The following is a 19,260-nucleotide window of genomic DNA, read 5'->3' on the forward strand; positions in this document are numbered from 1 at the left end:
ATGTGCTTACTATATGATTAGGGTTTGGATCAGGAGTACTTGCATGCAATTATGCATAATGTATTGTTGGTATAATAGTAAGTACATGTAACGTGTAACAAGGACACCTTAAAATAAAGTGTTACCCATTATTAAAATAATGTAACTGATTACATTTGATTACTTTTCTAAATATCTATATTGAATGTTTTCAGCTGTTAATCATTTTGAAACCTTTAAAGCAGGCCGGGTTAATCTTACAGTAGTATTCAACACTGATTACTGTCAGACTTTCACAATCCTTCACCACTTTAATTAAGTAATTTTCAGTAACACTTTATTTTAAGGTGTCCTTGTTACAAGTTACATGTACTTACTATTATAATAACAATATATTATGCATAATTACGTGCAAGTAACCCTAATCGTATAGTAAGTACACGTCGTTAAGTAATATTACTCAGTACTTAAATGTATAATTACACTGTAACAAGGACACCTTAAAATAAAGCGTAACCTTATTTTGTAATTAAATCGCGTAATATGATTACACAATGGCAGATCGCTCATGATTTATTGATTATCCCTAATTCTTCTTTATTCTCTTCTAAGTTTTCCTGTGTGTCAGACTGTAAATAAATATACTAATCATTACTGAGTGCAAATCACATGACATTAAACTGTAGTTAGTAACACAATCATTACGTTACACATTTTAGCTAATATAATCAGACTACTTATTGATTGCTTTTTAAGTCGTTTATCACATTGATTTAAACTTGTACCATATTGCTATAAAAATACAAAGAGTCAGAAAATGTATTGCATTTGTTTTTATCAACAACATTAAACATTATATTACGACAAGGTTTCTGCTGGGGATTTATGAGTTTAATAAATAATTAAATCATAAAACTGTTCAATTAAAGTAAATCGTTTCAAAATCAATCAAAATAAAAACTTGGTAAAAAAAAAAAAAGGTATATTTTATGTTTACCTGCATGCCATGTGACCATTAACTAGTGTCAGAGAACCATGCAATTAACATGATCCTTCATTAATAAAATAATCATTTTAAGGTACTTCTAATAAAAACGTATTAGGTGAAAGAGGATCAGACGACAAAAACATTTGTGAATTTGTGCATTTTAATGTGTTTGAAAGAAAAGCCTTCCAAAGACATAGAAATACATGGTTAAATAACACACAGAGAGTGATATTCAAATTAAAAATGAAGGAGTTCATCAGTAGTTTATGCAGAACACTTGTTAAATCTGAACTGGTTATGCTGTAATGACTGATCTCAGAGTGAATCACCACAAAACTTTCTGACTGAATATAAGCTGCAGGATATTTACGAGAGGAACCTTTAAAAGAGGAGAATCAATCAAAGAATAAATTATGAATAAATTATTGCCATTGTGTGAATAATGTGCACTCATGCAATCCATAAAAAAGTAACTGTACATTTTAGAATGTATTTACAAGTACCTCATTTTTGGCATCTGAGTACGTGACCCAGCTCCGAGCGAATGACATTTAATCAGATTACGCTTGTGTTTTGATGGATCACATGATTTTATTCACACAGAGGCAGTGAATGCATTGACTCTCCTAGTCTTTCTCTCTCTCTAAATATCCTGCAGCGTGTGAGTGAAGATGCATCCGAGCGTGCTCACTGATCAAACACTGTACAGAGTCAGGGCTATTTACAGCACACCCGGCGTGCAGACGCGTCAGAGCAGTGATGATCATTACTGTGTGGAGGATTGCTCTGCTGTTTAACCGGTGAGTCGTCTGCAGCGCTCGAGCCAGGAGTGAAGACGAGTCCGAGACATCACTGCAGGGAAACACACACACGTTCAAAACAACCTCACACACAAGAAACCTCTCCCACTGCATTCAAAATATCACAAACACATCTCAGAAGCACACGTTTGCAAACACCTTTGCCTTAATATTACAGTTCTGAGTATCTCATATGTGACCCTGGAGCACAAAACCAGTCATAAGGGTCATTTTCATTTTCTGAATAAATAGCTTTCCATTGATGTATGGTTTGTTCGGATCGGACAATATTTGGCTGAGATACAACTATTGCAACTAGTGCAAAAAAATCTAAATATTGAGAAAATCGCCTTTAATGTTGTCCAAATGAAGTTCTTAGCAATGCATATTACTAATCAAAAATGAAGTTTTGATATATTTACGGTAGGAAATTTACAAAATATCTTCATGGAACATGATCTTTACTTAATATCCTAATGATTTTTGGCATAAAAGAAAAATGTATAATTTTGAACCATACAGTGTATTGTTGGCTATTGCTACAAATATACCTGTGCTGCTTATGACTGCTTTTGTGCTGCAGGGTCACATAAACACAGTTATTCAAAACCTTAAACCTCCGGTGCACGTTTCTGTTCAAGATTGAAAGTACTACTTTTTTTTTCTGTATTTGTATGTGTTTCCTCAGATTTGGAGTGTGTTTGTGTGTAAGCAGATGATCAGACTATATCAGAGCACTGCTGCTGGTGTTTGAATGTCAGGTTTTGTGTGCATCTGCTGCACCTGTCTGAAGGCCAGGTGTCTGAAGAACTTGCGCAGCTGGAAAACACTGGGTTTGTCGGCATCTGTGAGCCGCAGGATCCTGGCGTCTGTAGCGGCCGCTCTCAGACCGAGCGTCTGCAGCATCTGAGCGCCGAGAGAGCGGCTGGCCGAGGGACGAGACGACACGCTGATGTAGGACGCGTCCTTCTGCTGCGCCTGGTAGCTCACTACACACACACATGCATGCATTTGTGTAAAATAAATAAAAAATATCAATAAATAAATACAAAAATGCATGCCACAAGCTGTGACATTTACATTTATTTTACATATATTTATGTGAAATAATTAAAAATTATCAATAATTAAGAATAAAATAAATAAAAACAAAAATGCATGTCACAAGCTGTGAAATTAAGATTTACTTTACATATATTTATGTAAAATAATTAAAAAAATATCAATAAAAAACAAGAAAATGAGAATTAAATAAATACATAAAAACAAAAATGCATGCCACAAGCTGACATTGACATTTATTTTACATATATTTATGTGAAATAATTAAAAATTATCAATAATTAAGAATAAAATAAATAAAAACAAAAATGCATGTCACAAGCTGTGAAATTAAGATTTACTTTACATATATTTATGTAAAATAATTAATTAAATATCAATAAAAAACAAGAAAATGAGAATAAAATAAATAAATAAAAACAAAAATGCATGCCACAAGCTGACATTTACATTTATTTTACATATATTTATGTAAAATAATTTTAAAAGATCAATAATTAAGAATAAAATTAATTAAAACAAAATGCATGTCACAAGCTGTGAATTTAAGATTTATTTTACATACATTTATGTAAAATCATTTTAAAAGTATCAATAAATAAAAAAATCAACAAAAATAAAATTAATAAATCAATAAATACAAAAATGCATGCCACAAGCCTTGAAATTTACATTTATTTTACATATATTTATGTGAAATAATAAAATTATCAATAATTAAGAATAAAATAAATAAAAACAAAATGCATGCCACAAGCCTTGAAATTTACATTTATTTTACATATATTGATGTAAAATTAATTTTAAAAAAAATACAAATAAATATTTTAAAAATAATTAATAATATTTTAGTAAATAATTTGAAATTTAATGAATTTGGGGAAAACTACATTTCAACATATCAAAATTTAAAAATACATTTGTAAAATGATATTTTAGATAGGAACTTCTTGATTAGTTTAAAGAAAACATTGAAACTAGATAGAAAGTAAACGCTGCATCCAACAGCAGACTCCATAATCTGTTTATTTTATAGAATATTTACTAAAATAATTAGAAGTAAATCATTTGGAAATTAATCGAATTTGATTAAAAAATATATTTTATTTAAAGAAAGCAAATACATAAAGCATACATGCTTACAAGACGGCATGCAACATGCTATAACATTTATATTTATTTTGCAAACGTAAAATAAATAAATATAAAATTAAAATATTAACTGAATATTAAAAATATTAACTGAAATAATTATAAATCAATAATTTATTGATTGATTTCAATAAATCAATCAATGGGGGTTACATTCCAACATTTTAAATTAATTATTTAAATTAAATGATTAATTAATTAAATAAAATTTGATTCTGTAGTCAGTCCTTATTATAGTTTAAAGAAACTCTTGAAACACTTGAAAAAAAGAAAGTAAACTGCATCCAACAGCAGACTTACTAATCTCTATATATTTACTAAAATAATTATAAATAAATCATTTGAAAATTAATCAATTTGACAAAATAAAATCTAAATTTAAAAATAGTAATAACACATGCAATACAAAAATTGCATGCAACATGCTACACAATTTATTTTACATAAATTGATGTAATATAAAATTAAATATTTTACAAATATTTACTAAAATAATTTGAATTCATTTGAAAATTAAAAAAAACATTTGAAAAAAAAAAAAAAAACTGTCCCAACATTTCTAAACTTATAAATCTAAACAGCATGAATAAGAAGATAGTAAACAAAAATCTAAATAAAGATAGCAAATACATAATACATGCCTTACAAGATAGCATGTAACATGCAATAAAATTTATATTTATTTTGCAAACATTCATGTAAAGAAAATTAATCAATTATTTAAATTATTTAAGGAGAGCAAATACATAACACTTGCCTAACAAGATAGCATGCAACATGCTTTATTTATTTAGCATATATTTATGTTGTCACGAATCCGGTCTGTGAACTTCCATTCACCCTCCACCAGAGGTCACTCGCTCACCACGTTGACTCTCACACCATCCTTCACACTGGACTCCATTTCCCATCATTCATTGCACTGATTGCACACATGGCTGATTGCACTAATCACACGCACACCTGATCCTACCCACACACTGATTACATGCCTTATTTAAACCCTGGACTTTCTGCCCCCCCCTGCCTGGACTATTGCTTCGCTTTCAGATACCTCTCTCGTCAAGCCCCTTCGGATACTGTTCGCTGTCGACCGACCTTTGCTTGCCATAGGATTACTCTGTGTCTTGTCCCTGCCATACCTGTTTACCATTGCTCGACCCTGCCTGTATTTATGACCATGCCTGTAAATAAAAGCTCGTCTCACGTCTCGTCAGCCCTGTTACATATGTAAAATAATAAAAAATATAAAAAAATGAAATAATTTCTGAATTTAAAAATAAATCAATTTCAGATTTTACTTCATTTTACTTTTTGCTTCTGTAATCAGTCATATTACAGTTGAAAGAAATTGTTGAACACTAATTAGAAATAAATCATTAAAAACCAGTTGGTTTGAAAAAATACTATGAATTTAATAGAAAATAAATCTGTAAAATAAACAGATCTATGATTCTGTTATCAATCCTCTTTTATAGTTTTGAGAAAGTTAAAAAAGTAATTAATTGTTGAAAAATGAATGAAAAATAAACACTGTAACCACTGTAATCTGGTGAATACGTCTATTTTATATAACATTAACTAAAATGATTAGAAATCGATAGTTTAAAAGTGAATCATGGTTCATGAAAAGAGAAGTTTATGAAATATTCAAATATTTGTTTAAATGATTTGTTGTCTATTATTAGCCAGGACTGGAGCTCCAGTGCATCTGTGTCAAAATAAAAGTCCCCTTTGCAAACACAAGCGTTCATCCATGGTCACGTGACTGAGAGGCAGGCTCTGATTGGCCAGTGTGGGTGTAGCTCACCGGCAGCGCTGAGGATGGTGTCTGTGGTGCTGCTGAGCTCCAGGAGGATTGTGGGATAGTTCGGGTGGAGCAGGAACAGCTTTCGGAGGACCGGCTCTGCCGCCTGCGGGACATAAACACACAACCAATGAGACGCCGCTCTGAGCGCATGCACCGGTCATGTGATCTGCAGAGGGGCGTTGCCTTGGAGACGTTCTGCGGCTGCACCAGCGGATCTCCCGCCCAGAAGAGGAACACCGATTGGCCGGACGCTGTCAGGACCGACGAATCCTCCACCGCCAGACGAGGACACACAAACTCCGCCTCCCACAGGCTCCGCCCCTGCGCGCCATCCACGATCTGCACCTGCGGGTCACACGGACACTGAGCGTCACACCCACCCTACCACATAATGAGATGATAATGAGAGGCTACGCCCACCCAACCACATAATGAGATTCTGATGAGATGTCACGCCCACCTAACCGCATAATGAAATGCTAATGAGATTCACACCTTCCTCACGCCATTAGCCGACTGATGAATGAGCAGATCAGGAACGCCGTCATCGTTAAAGTGACCCACCGCTGGATGACTGCAAACACACCCAAACTGCGTTTACAACTCGTTAACTGCTAGTGGGATTATTCTTGTTTAATAAACTAAAACCATTAAATAAAAAATAAAAAACGTAAAATATAAAATTACTCTTATGTCAGTTTCATTTCTAAATTTTGTTCAGTTTAAATTTAAGTGCTAAAATAAGAATTAAAACAAACGGAAACTAAATAGACATACTTAATAAAAAAGAAAACAAAAATTACCAAAAAAAACAAAAAAACAGTATAATTACTAAAACTTTAACTGAAGTGAAAATGATAATAGAAAATATGTAAATAAAAAACTAATTCAAAATATTCATAAAAATGGCAAAAATGCTCAATGAAATGACTAAAACTTTAACTCAAGTTAAAATGTAAATGGAAAATATGAAAATAATGAAAATGTGAGTACACACGTGTGTATGGCGGCGAGGCCGAGGCTCCAGACGGGCAGCGTGTCACTGGCTCTCAGCACAGACAGACGTCTGCTGGAGTCACTCAGCACAATCCAGTCACTGCGACTGCAGTTCAGCGCAGACACTCCGTCCAGATTCCTGAGACGCTGACACGAGCCCACCACCAAAGACAGCAGGAACTCCACCAGCTCAGAGACGCTGACACATACACACACACACACACAGAGAGAGAGTCAGACACACACACATCAATTCGTAGCAGTGAAGAGGTATCATATCAATCACAAGTGCAGTATGGAGTACCTCAAGGCTCAATACTAGGACCGTTACTTTTCACGCTTTACATGTTACCCTTAGGAGATATCATTAGGAAACATGGTGTTAATTTTCACTGTTATGCTGATAATACTCAGCTCTATATTTCTTTGCGGCCCGATGAAACATATAAATTTGAAAAACTAACAGAATGCATAGTTGATATAAAAAACTGGATGACGAGTAATTTCTTACTGCTAAATTCTGAAAAAACAGAGGTTGGACCTAAAACCTCCACATGTAATAACCTAGAACACTATCTAACACTTGATGGCTGCTCTGTAAATTCTTCTTCATCAATTAGGAACCTAGGTGTGCTGTTCGATAGCAATCTGTCATTTGAAAGCCACGTTTCTAGCATTTGTAAAACTGCATTTTTCCATCTCAAAACTATACCTAAATTGAGACCTATGCTCTAAATGTCAAATGCAGAAATGTTAATTCAAGGTTCAAGGTTAGATTATTGTAATGCTTTATTGGGTGGTTGTTCTGCACGCTTAATAAACAAACTACAGATGGTTCAAAATGCAGCAGCTAGAGTCCTTACTAGAACCAGGAAGTATGACCATATTAGCCCGGTTCTGTCAACACTGCACTGGCTCCCTATCAAACATCGGATAGATTTTAAGATCTTGTTAATTACTTATAAAGCCCTGAATGGCTTAGCTCCTCAGTACTTGAGCGAGCTCTTATCGCATTATAGTCCTCCATGTCTGCCTCGTTCTCAAAACTCCGGCCGTTTGATAATACCTAGAATATCAAAATCGACTGCGGGCGGCAGATCCTTTTCCTATTTAGCACCCAAACTCTGGAACAGTCTACCTAACACTGTTCGGGAGGCTGACACACTCTGTCAGTTTAAATCTAGATTAAAGACCCATCTCTTTATCCTGGCGTACACATAACACACTAATACGCTTCTATTATTCAAATCCGTTAAAGGATTGTTAGGCTGCATTAATTAGATCAACCGGAACCGGGAACACTCCCCATAACACACAATGTACGAGGGAGAAGAATTATTAAAAATAGTAAATTATGTTTATCTGAAAGTGTAAGAATGCAAACACGATTTCTGTAAGGGGTAGGTTTAGGGTTGGGTCAGGGGATAGAAAATATCGTTTGGTCAGTATAAAAGTAATAGAAGTCTATGGAAAGTCCCCACAATTCACAGAAACAAACGTGTGTGTGTGTGTGTGTGTGTGTCAGTGTGTGCAGCACCTGCTGATATGAATGAGTGAAGACGAGTTGCTCTTCCTCAAACGCTCCCAGCTGGGCTCCTTCAGAAGAACTCGAGACGCAGCCTTCTGACCCGTCGCTCTACTGAAGATGAAGGAAAGAGAGACGGCCTCCACCTTACCTGGAGACACACACACAGATATAAATACACACACTCACACAAATAAACACACACACACGCTCACAAACATATATAAACACACACACACACTCACCCAGTCCGAACAGCACATAATAGGCTCCCGTCTGTGTCACGTGCAGCAGTGGACCAATCAGCTTCCCCTGAGCCGTGAGGTTAAAGTTCACCGGCCGGCCAATCAGAGCGCCCGAGCGACCAGAGATCAGGACCAGAGCCAGATCAGACACCTGAGCACAGATGCAGATCATCAGCAAGTGTGTGTGTGTGCGTTTATATGTGTGTGAGTGTGTGTGTTATAGTGTGTGTGTGTGTGTGTGTGTGTGTGTACCTGTTTTTCTATTCAGGTGGGAACTTAAACCTGAATGCACACAGACTCATGGGGACTCGTGTCACGGTGGGGGCTTAAATTGAGGTCCCCAGGGGTAAACAAGCTAATAAATCACACAGAATGAAGTTTTTTGAAAATCTAAAAATGCAGAAAGTTTCCTGTAAGGGGTAGGTTTAGGTGTAGGGTTGGTGTAGGACAATAGAATATACGGTCTGTACAGTAGAGAAACCATTACGCCTATGGAGAGTCCCCACAAGGATAGCAAACCAGACTGTGTGTGTGTGTGGGTGTTATAGTGTATGTATGTGTGTATATGTGTGTGTGTGTGTGTGTGTGTGTGTGTGTGTGTGCCCTATGTTCTGAGGGCCTGAAGACAATAACTTCGGTTTTATCTGTATTTAAGAAAAGAACATTTTTGGAGAGCCATGATTTGACATCATCAAGACATGCAGATAGAGTATCGATGGCACACTTTGTATTCTTAGCCAAAGGCAAGTAAATTTGCATGTCATCGACGTAACAGTGAAAAGAGACGCCGTGTTTTCTAAAGACAGAGCTCAGAGGAAGAAGATAAAGAGAGAAGAGAGCAGGACCTAAGACAGAACCCTGTGGAACCCCGCAGGTTAAGTTGCCTGAGGACGAGATAAAGCTTCCAATTTTTACAGAAAAAAAAATTTAATCCAATTTAAGGCCACCCCCCAGACCAACATAGGATGCCAAATGAGAAATGACGGTCTCATGACCGACAGTATCGAAATCAGATGACAAGTCCAGCATAACTAGAATAACAGAAGCAACAGAGTCAGTAGTCATTAAAATATAATTTAGAACTCTCACGAGGGCAGTTTCACTGCTGTGGAGTGATTTGAACCCCGACTGAAATATTTGAAATATATGATTATTAGTTAAAAAAATTGAAGCTGTAGGAGCACAATTTTTTCCATTACTTTCGAGATAGATGGTAAGATGGATATTGGCCGAAAATTAGCTAAAACAGTTAAATATTATTCTTAACAGCTCTCTGACATAAGGACAAACAATTCTTCAGGATATCAAAAGAGATTTGCAGTTTGTTTTTTTTCCCATTTTCTTTCCGCTTCTCTACAGGATTGTCTCAGGGGGTGAATATTATTATCAATCCAAGGCTCTGATTTGGGTTTTAATTGAAAAAGCTTAAAAGGTGCAGTGGAACTTAAAATATCCGTCCATACAGTATTTTAAGAATTAAAATGGTGTTTGACATCAAGGCCAGATAATGACGACTCGACCGACAGGGAAGAGTTAACTTTGTTGTAAAGCTCAGTGAAGTCCTCGCAGAAGTGTGGCGAATAGACGTGAGTTTGTCTCGTATCAGAAGCTGTTATCTGGGGAATCTCAGGAAGACACATCATAAACACAATAAGAGAGTGATCAGATATGAGGGATTCATTCACTTCGGTGTCAATTATAGACAGACTAAGAGTCAGTATTAAGTCCAAGGCATGGCCTAAAGCATGTGTAGGATGGTTTACCATTGCAGAAAATTAAAAGAGTCAATAATGTTCAGTAATGTAGTGTGTGTGTGTGTGTATTGCGTTGGTCACCTGGTCCTCCGGCAGTGTTGCGATCAGCAGGTCTGGAAAGGCGTCTCCCTGTAGATCTGGCAGCAGAACAGCATGAGACTCCACGTCTTTTACAGCCGTCGTCCACAACGTCCATCCTGAAACACAGCAGCGATTAAAACACACACATTCAGCTGAGTGTGAGTGTGTGTGTGTGTGTGTGTGTGTGAGACCTGTGGATGCGTTGATGGCGATAATGTGACCGGAGCTGATCAGGACGCAAGCAGACGAGTGCAGCGGATCTGAATTTCCTGTCTGCAGTCCACACTGAACAGAGATCAGCGGCTCTCTGAGTGGCTTCCTCCAGAGCAGCTGCCCTCCGCTGCCGCCAAGAGCCCACACGCTTAACTCTAAACACACACACACACACACACACACAGATTAAACACACACACTCACACACACACACACACACACACACAAGCCAAAACTCTGCTGATGAACTACTGCAGTGTAAGGAGGGACTTTACATCTGCAGTCATTGTTACAATTACCTTTTATCAATTATTGTTATCATAACTGTTATTGTTAGTTAGCATAATATTGTTAGTTACTGTTATTGATACAGTTAGTTATCAATATAGTTATTGTTACAGTTCTAGATATTCTTAGTTACCAATACAGATATTGTTACAGTTACTGTTACAGTTCATTAGTTATTGTTAGAGTTACTGTTTTATTTTTTACAGGTATAGTTATTGTTAGTTATCATTGCACTTACTGTTACAGTTATCATTATATTTATTGTTACAGTTTTCATTATTGTTTTCATTATAGTCATTGTTAGTTATCGTTAGTTATTTTTAGTTATCATTATCTTTAAATTTATCAATACTGTTAATGTTAGTTATCACTATAGTTACAGCTATTGTTAGTTATTGATACAGTTATAGCAAGTTATTGTTAGTCATCATTATAGTTAATGTTAGTTATTGATGTTGTTATAGTCATTGTTACAGGTATTTTTAGTCATCATTATAGTTCTCATTATTTTTTTTTACAATTATCTTTAAAGTTATCATTACAGTTACTGTTACAGTCATCATTAGTTATTGTTTGTTGCAGTTATCTTCAAAGTTATCATTGTTCTTGTTACAGTTACCATTATAGTTGTTAACACTATAGTTATCGTTACAGTTGTTGTTATAGTCATAATTGAACGAGTTGAAGTCGTATTAACTCTCGCACTTTTGCATTCGCAGTGGTTTGATTCGCTCACCTTTGTTCTGTGCGTTCATTGGCTGACTGTTATTGGAGATGTTCGTAACTCCAATCAAAATGTCCTCCACTCCGTCCCCATCCACATCCCACAATGCAATGGGAGGTGAGGTCACGCCTGCGAGGAAGAGCATATGTTAGCGCGCCGCAGGTTTATTTCAGGGTTTATGCGGTGGAGTGTCACTCACCCGCTGTGTCTCCCAGCTCTCTCTCCCACTGCGTATGGAGCGGCGCCCCCTGTGGGCAGGGAATGAGAAACGCACACAGCAGCACCAGCAGAGCGGCACAGGACAGCGGCAGCAGGAACGCCGCAGATCGCATCGCCCCTCGCACCCGCGCCGCCTTCTCCTCCGCGGCTCCACCCTGACCCCGCCCAGACCCCGCCTCATGCCCCGCCCCCTCCCGCAGCTCCTCCTCCTCTTCATCCAATTCCTCCTCGCCCCTCAGATCGGCCACCGCCGGGTTCAGACCGTTACGAGGGTAATTCAGAACCAGATCATCGTCCTCCGTCTCATCCTCGCTGTCGGCCTGCGTCAGCGGATCATACTCGCCCAGATCCGAGCCCTTCTTACCTACACACACACACACACACACACAACCGTCAACAAACTCAGCGTCACATGATCATTGTGCAGGTAAAGTTATTGTTAGTTATCATTACAGTTACTGTTACAGTTATCACTATAGTAATTGTTACAGTTACTGTTGTCGTTATAGTTACTGTTACAGTTATTGTTATCATTACAGTTTCTGTTACAGTTATCGCTATAGTAATTGTTACAGTTACTGTTGTCGTTATAGTTACTGTTACAGTTATTGTTATCATTACAGTTTATGTTACAGTTATCGCTATAGTAATTGTTACAGTTACTGTTGTCGTTATAGTTACTGTTACAGTTATTGTTATCATTACAGTTTATGTTACAGTTATCACTATAGTAATTGTTACAGTTACTGTTGTCGTTATAGTTACTGTTACAGTTATTGTTATCATTACAGTTTCTGTTAAAGTTATTACTACAGTAATTGTTACTCTCACTGTTATTGTTATAGTTACTGTTACAGTTATCATTACAGTTACTGTTACAGCTATTGCTAGTTATCATTATAGTCATTGTTACAGTTATCATTAGTTATTGTTATAGTCATTGTTAGTTATCGTTAGTTATCACTAAAGCGCTCAGTTTTTTTGTTAGTTATCAGTTACACTTTAGTTTAAGGTGTCTTTGTTACACGTATTTACTATTATAACAATAAATTGTGCATAATTACATGCAAGTAACCCTGAGTCAAACCCTAACCATACAGTAAGTACATGTTGTTAATTAATATTACTCAGTACTTACATGTGTAATTATACTGTAACAAGGGCACCTTAAAATAAAGTGTAACCCAGTTATATTTAAAGTTACTGTTACAGTTATTCTTAGTATTCACTACAGTTATTGTTAGTTATTATTACGGTTCTCATTCTTTTTTGTTACAGTTATCTTTAAAGTTACTTATTGTTATCTTCAAAGTTACCATTACACTTCTCATTTTAGTTATTGTTACAGTTATTAAAATTATCATCACAGTTATAGTTCCAGTTATCATTATAGCTGGCACAGTTATCGTTATAGTTATCGTTGCAGTCGTATTAACACTTGAATAGCTGAATGAATAGCTTTTCAATTTGATTATTGTAACATAATCATTGTGCAGGCTGATGTTTCCAGAACAAACATGTCATTTAATTTCAATTATTCAATCATTAAACCTAAGACTTTTTTAGATTTTTTTTTTGAAAGACTAACTTTGTAAAAAATAAATAAATTAAAAAAACACCCCCTCAACAAAAACACTGGTCACGTGGCTTTTCCGTTTACCATATGGTACTGTATTGTTCTGCATTGATGTACCATGGTATTTTCGCGGTGTTGTTTAGTGTTTGTTTAACGCAGTGAACAGCAGCACTGATGATAATTCACTGCTGAATATATCTGATATATTATATAATCGAGCGGTTATTGCAGCGGTTATTATATGCTGCGCTCGTCTCGTGCGGACGCGCGCGGTTCATCTATAAACGCTCGAGTCAATATCTGATCATTATGATCAATCGCTCTGATCGCGTGTAGAGTATAAACGCATTGCAGATATAATAACGGAGCGAAGCCGCGACTGATAATCGCATCACTGACGTCACCGAGCAAAACACAGCAGCTCTCGCGCATCCGAGCCGCCGCTTACTAATATCAATCAAGCATTTGATCGTTTATTCTCTATTAATAACTGACTCACCCGGTAATTTCAGAGCACGGGACAGAGACGCAGCCATTGCGCGCGATGTTATCAGCGACGCGACGCGACGCGCCCGCTGCTGCTGCTGCCGCTACAGCGCTGGAGAGGTGCATCATGGGAAATGTAGTCTTCCTGATGAAGGCGCGAAGGACGACAGAGAATCAAAGTAACATCCAAAAGAATAGCAAACAACGTTTATTTGTTAAAAACACAGTTTAAAGGCTTTGTGTCAGCTCTCATGCTGTGACCTTTTTATGTAATATTTCAAGGTAAAATCTCAAATAGCCTTCCAGAACAGTAAGATTAATTATTATTATTATAGATTATTATCAATGTTATACAATATATCGTATCAGTTTAAACAGCTGAGTACTTTTTTTCATGTTTCTTTGATGAATAGAAAGATCAGCATTTATCTGAAATAAAAGGTTTTTGTAACATTACACACTTTACCATTCAAAAGCTTGGAGTCAGTATACTTTATTATTATTATTTTTTTTTTTTGCTGTTTTCGAGTTGTATTTAGACTGTTTTGTGGTTGCTTTTGTTGTTAGGTTAAGTAACTTGCTGTTTTGTGACATCTGGAGTTCATTTTTTACTCAAAATGACCCATTCATACTCAAACACTATTCACTGATTTTCACCGTCGTTGTGTATCATGTGCCAAGTATTGATGTCTCTGTGTTCATGCAGTTAATAATTATATTGAGTCAACATATTACCTTAAAATAAATAAAAGCAGTCTACTTGTTACGTGCTGGTAACTTAACCACATGCCATACAGGCATTTTTGTTTTCAGTGCTATATAGTTTGAGTAAAGTTTACAAACCGCGACTGAGTGAAATATACTTGAGTATTGTAGAGTAAACTTAAAATAATTCAGTAGAAATTACTCCCCAATTACTCCGCCACATTAAATTTACTTATTTCCTTTACTAATTTTAGGTAACTTAGTTAAGTAGATTTTACTTAAAAAATATGCGTGCAAAAAATTTAAACTTCTAATTTTTTTCAGTGCATGGTTGCAGTCAGAGCATCCCCTTCGTCGAAAAAAAATGACAAAAACATATAATCATGTAAAACTTATCATGCAAATGAAATGTTAAAATACTCCACTTATGATAATCAACGAGCTAAATAATGGCGATTGGCCAATCAGAGCTCGGTAACGATAGCAGAGCTGACATTATCAGTCACCGAATTGAATCAGTCGTTTATTTTTATTTATTTATTTTTTTTATTGCAGATTTTAGAACAAATAACATACAAGGGCAATAACTTTTAAATTAAATCAAAACAAATACTATAAAGAAAATTAAATAGGAAAAGCACTAAGAAAATCACATGTTAGTAAACAAGTACAAAAAATTACAAATTAATCAAAAATAGATTTAAGTCTTCAAATAAATTTTGCTTTGTTATTTCATGTTTCTTTTAACGTATACAGGTAGATTTCTATTTCTATTTTAAAATGAGTAAAATTATTATTTTTTTTCACTACCCATTTACATTTGTGGATAAAGAATATTCCATAATGAGTGGATTCACAATATACCAAATATTGAAATCAACAGTATACTCATAAAAAGATAAAACATCATTTTCTTTTATTTGCAATTCAATATTAGTACTTTGTTTAACAAAAACAAACAAACAAACAAAAAAAATCACACCACAATAATTTTGTATAAATACAATCATAAAATAAATGGACAATACTCTCAGTTTCCTCTTTACAAAACTTTGCAATCACCTGATATGATGATCAATGGTGTATGATACTTCTCTAATTATATTTAACGTCTGGAGATCTTAAAGGTCTCTTTCAGTTGACATCTTGAGATTGTGATCTCCAAAAACCAATGGCTAAAGGAACACTAGACATTTGGCAAATCAGTCTAAGATCATTATTATTACATTTTTGTTCTTTTATATTTATATCTTCCAGTTAAGACCCGAAATCTAATTTTTTATTTAATTTAATTTATTTTTTTATTATTTTGTCTATATCATTTCCTAATAATTCCCTAAGTTCTGAAGGAATGGCATTAATTACCATCATATACTCCTTAACAGGTATATAAAATGAATATTTTTTTTCTAAAAACTCTGTAAAGGTAAGCACATTACTATTATTCAAAAATTGTGAAACCAACAAAATATTTTTTTCTAAACCAATTAACTAAAGAAAGAGATTTATTTTGGTGTGTATTTATTATTCCAAATTAAGCATTTGTAAAGGGAAAAATTGTGCTTGTATATAATCCTCCATGATAATAATTTATATATAAGAAGAAATTCAATACTGCTTTTTCAAAAAAAAATAATATTAGGGATGTTAGTCTATCTTTTGAACGGATATAATTGTGTATCCACTTAATTTTAAAAACAGTGTTAGATGTTTCAAAATAGCCCACCTTGGTTAAGTGCATTATAAAGTATTATTATTTTTTTTTAATTCAAATAATGATGTTTATTTTTCCAAATCAAATTAAATATACATTAATTTATCTCATTAATGATACTTTTTGGAGTATCTATAGCCATATTAACTCCCGTTTAAAGAAAAGTCTCTCATCAGCCAAATTTCTTTTGAATTAGCATTAATTATTGGGGCATAATTAAGATTTGAATCAGTCGTTTTGAACGAATCGTTTAATTTGAATGATTTCGAAAACAGGGACTTGCAGCTTTAGTGTCATGATTACTATTATTAAACCATTTTTAAACCAGATCTAAACCCGTTAATTCCACTATTAACTGATAAGGCGCTATATAGCCACTTCTGTAAGTCAGGTCTACTCTTATAACCGTGTTGAGGGTGTTTCGGGGCAGATCCTGGCTCTGCTCGGCATCTCACTAAGTAGGTGAGTCACCTCGCAGACGGACCTGTGCCCTTTCAAAAATTCTTCTCGCGAGATTGTGCGAGGACACAGGCGTCACCCCGCGTCGTTATTTTCCTTACTCATCAGTTTAAGGCATGAGGCGCATGTTCTCGCGCTCGCGCTCCTGTTCTCGCGCGCCGGGCTGCTCCGCGACGGTGAGGCGCGACCGGTACCCCTTCAGTCCTCCGGCGGGGGTCCGAGCGGACCCAGCACCCGCTCCACACACACACACCGCCGCACGAGAGCACTTCAGGGTGTGTGAGGCGACAAAAACATGAATTTGTGGCTCGCGCGGCGTCTTCGGCCGGTGCATTGTGGGATAGGCCGTGACGTCACCGCGTCTCGCTCTTCGGGTCGCTCCCATAAAGTTCAAGAAGTGACAGGTAAAGTTATTAATGTGGTTTACTCGTGAATCCATAAAACACTTATTTTATGATTGTGTATTTACCCAAATATTTTGGATTGATATTGAATATCTGATATTTAAATTTATCAAATGAAAGATTCGATTCTCTGGTAAAGATATATTTTTTGTTGTATAAAAATAAAAGTTTAGAGCAAAATGTTGGGATTAATTTGATAATTATGTTTGGGAAATACCATATGCACAAACAAAAATGGTCTAATAATAAACCTAACATTACATTATTTAAAATTGAACTTAAGCATTACACTGAAGCCTTAAAAGACGGAGATTTCTTGTAACTTATCCCCGAAGTAGTTCTTTCTTTCTTTCTTTCTATTTTCTGTTTGTTCCTTTGATACTATTATGAATGTAACTGATAATAGTTTAAAACACTGTGATCCTCTCTATATGTCTGTTGTATTAATGTTTTTATGTAGAACATTAATGTTATGTTATGTATTTAAAAAAATATATATATAATTTAAAAATATATGTATAGTTTTGCACTTTCAGTTTTTTGTTTGATTGTTGTTATGAAATGTAGAAGTGTTTAGTTGTTATGTAGTGCCAATTTATTTAAGAGACCTTGTTTGGTTTAGATTCCTTTCTTTAATATAATGTTTTGCTTTCGTTACATTCATTGATGTAAAAAGAAACAACTTCATACTTGCATACGTACTTTGAAAATAGTTAAAATGTGTATTATTATTGTTTATTTCTTTATTTATTTTTTTAAATCTATATAAATATTAAATATGATCTCGCGTTTTCTCGTGTTCCGCGTGTTTTGGGACCCTTTCCGCTTTCCGTCACGCACCGCTTCGCCCCGCCCATATGTACGTAACGCGCATGCGTGCTGCGCTCCCCACAGAATCCACACAAGCGCAGATATGGCGGATCTCTCTCTGGATGAAGTGATTCGTCGCCGCAGTTTTAACTCTAGAGGAGTCAGTAAGAGGTAAATCTGTTCAGATTCTTCGAACGGCATTAATTTAAACCGCTGGGGCGTTTTAGCGTTATTCTGTCGTTATAAACGCAGTCGTGTAGCTCCTGGTGCTGAGCGCGATGTCCCGCCTTCTCTCGCCGCTGATTGGTTGATACGGCCGTTTGAGCCGCGCGCAGCGCTTACGCTCGCCTTCTCATTGGCTGACGCACGTGACTCATGGCGTCCTGCGCGTTTTAGCTCGCGGCTGCTTTTACAAACAATCCTCGTACATTACATTAATTAAATTTCTGCGTATCTTTCACATGATCTACACGCAGTAGAGCTTGTAACGCAGCTGTTTGTTACTAACACGCTAGTTTCTTCAGCGTTTGATCGATGTATCGACCGATATCCGTCGATCGACAGACGCGAGAAACTACAGATGCGTTTGATTCGCAGTAAATCAATGTTTACACTGAAGAATATATCAGTTACCTGCGCACACATACTCCCTTTTTAATGAGGGTATATTATTATGTCGTGTCTTGTTCTACAGAATTGGTCCAAAGTCAGAGTTGGAAACGTATTGAACAATATGTCTTTAAAAAAAAATGTATGCAAATTGTATAATAACCAAGGTACATATTTCTAGTAATTGTGCAGTTAATTTTCATATTGTATTTTCAGAAAGATCTGGAATATTTGTCCTCTCCCCAAATTTGTCAAACACAGTAATAATAATTTAATTAGAAGGGTTATATTGACCTATTAAGATTTTGATTGCATCTAGATTGTAAATATATGTTTTTGCTTTTCTATTACATTTTTTTTTCAGAGGTGAATCAATAGCAATTACATTTTTAACAATATTTCATGTGTAATTTATGAGATTTGTTGTATTTTGAATCCAATTTTTCTTTTCAGTTGATTGTACTGATTTCAAAGTTAAGGATCCATTAGTTTGAACCAAAAACTATCATAACATCTTAGTTGATAATTCCGTATACTTTATTTTTGACAAAACATGCCATGTTTTGGTAGTGACCACATCACATTACAGAATTTTAACTTGCATGCTGAAGCACCACTAAAATGCATAACTGTACTGAAATTTAGCTTATTATCCCCAAAT

At 35.5% G+C, this 19,260-nt stretch overlaps 2 protein-coding genes and 1 non-coding gene across 4 annotated transcripts in view; 1 reads left to right on the plus strand and 2 right to left on the minus strand.

Moving 5' to 3' along the window:
- Nucleotides 1-791: 791 nt before the first annotated feature.
- On the minus strand, nt 792-14,020 carry fam234b (family with sequence similarity 234 member B). Its single transcript, XM_058769442.1, has 13 exons — nt 13,912-14,020; nt 11,817-12,200; nt 11,630-11,746; nt 10,584-10,760; nt 10,393-10,508; nt 8,558-8,708; nt 8,325-8,463; nt 6,789-6,986; nt 6,287-6,365; nt 5,975-6,136; nt 5,792-5,894; nt 2,551-2,756; nt 792-1,819 (listed from the first exon to the last, which is right to left on the minus strand). Exons 1-13 carry the CDS (start codon nt 13,946-13,948, stop codon nt 1,817-1,819), a joined length of 1,872 nt encoding a protein of 623 aa, XP_058625425.1. The 5' UTR covers nt 13,949-14,020; the 3' UTR covers nt 792-1,816.
- A 2,720-nt stretch (nt 14,021-16,740) lies between these two features.
- Nucleotides 16,741-16,894, minus strand: LOC131538174 (U12 minor spliceosomal RNA). Its single transcript, XR_009270497.1, has one exon. It is a non-coding gene; the product is annotated as a U12 minor spliceosomal RNA (small nuclear RNA).
- The window catches only part of poldip3 (polymerase (DNA-directed), delta interacting protein 3), an 8,926-nt gene continuing 6,543 nt past the window's right edge, over nt 16,878-19,260 (plus strand). The window contains exon 1 of one of the 2 annotated variants that reach the window (XM_058769475.1): nt 16,878-17,180. Coding sequence is in view for 1 of the 2 variants with exons in the window: in XM_058769474.1 (XP_058625457.1) it covers nt 18,094-18,161 (68 nt within the window). In the remaining variant the exon portion in view is untranslated. Of the gene's footprint in view, nt 17,181-18,003; nt 18,162-19,260 lie in introns of those variants that run through there. The other variant, XM_058769474.1, reaches the window with a different exon arrangement.

This window comes from Onychostoma macrolepis, chromosome 03 (assembly GCF_012432095.1).
Source record: "Onychostoma macrolepis isolate SWU-2019 chromosome 03, ASM1243209v1, whole genome shotgun sequence".
Lineage (NCBI taxonomy): Eukaryota > Metazoa > Chordata > Actinopteri > Cypriniformes > Cyprinidae > Onychostoma > Onychostoma macrolepis.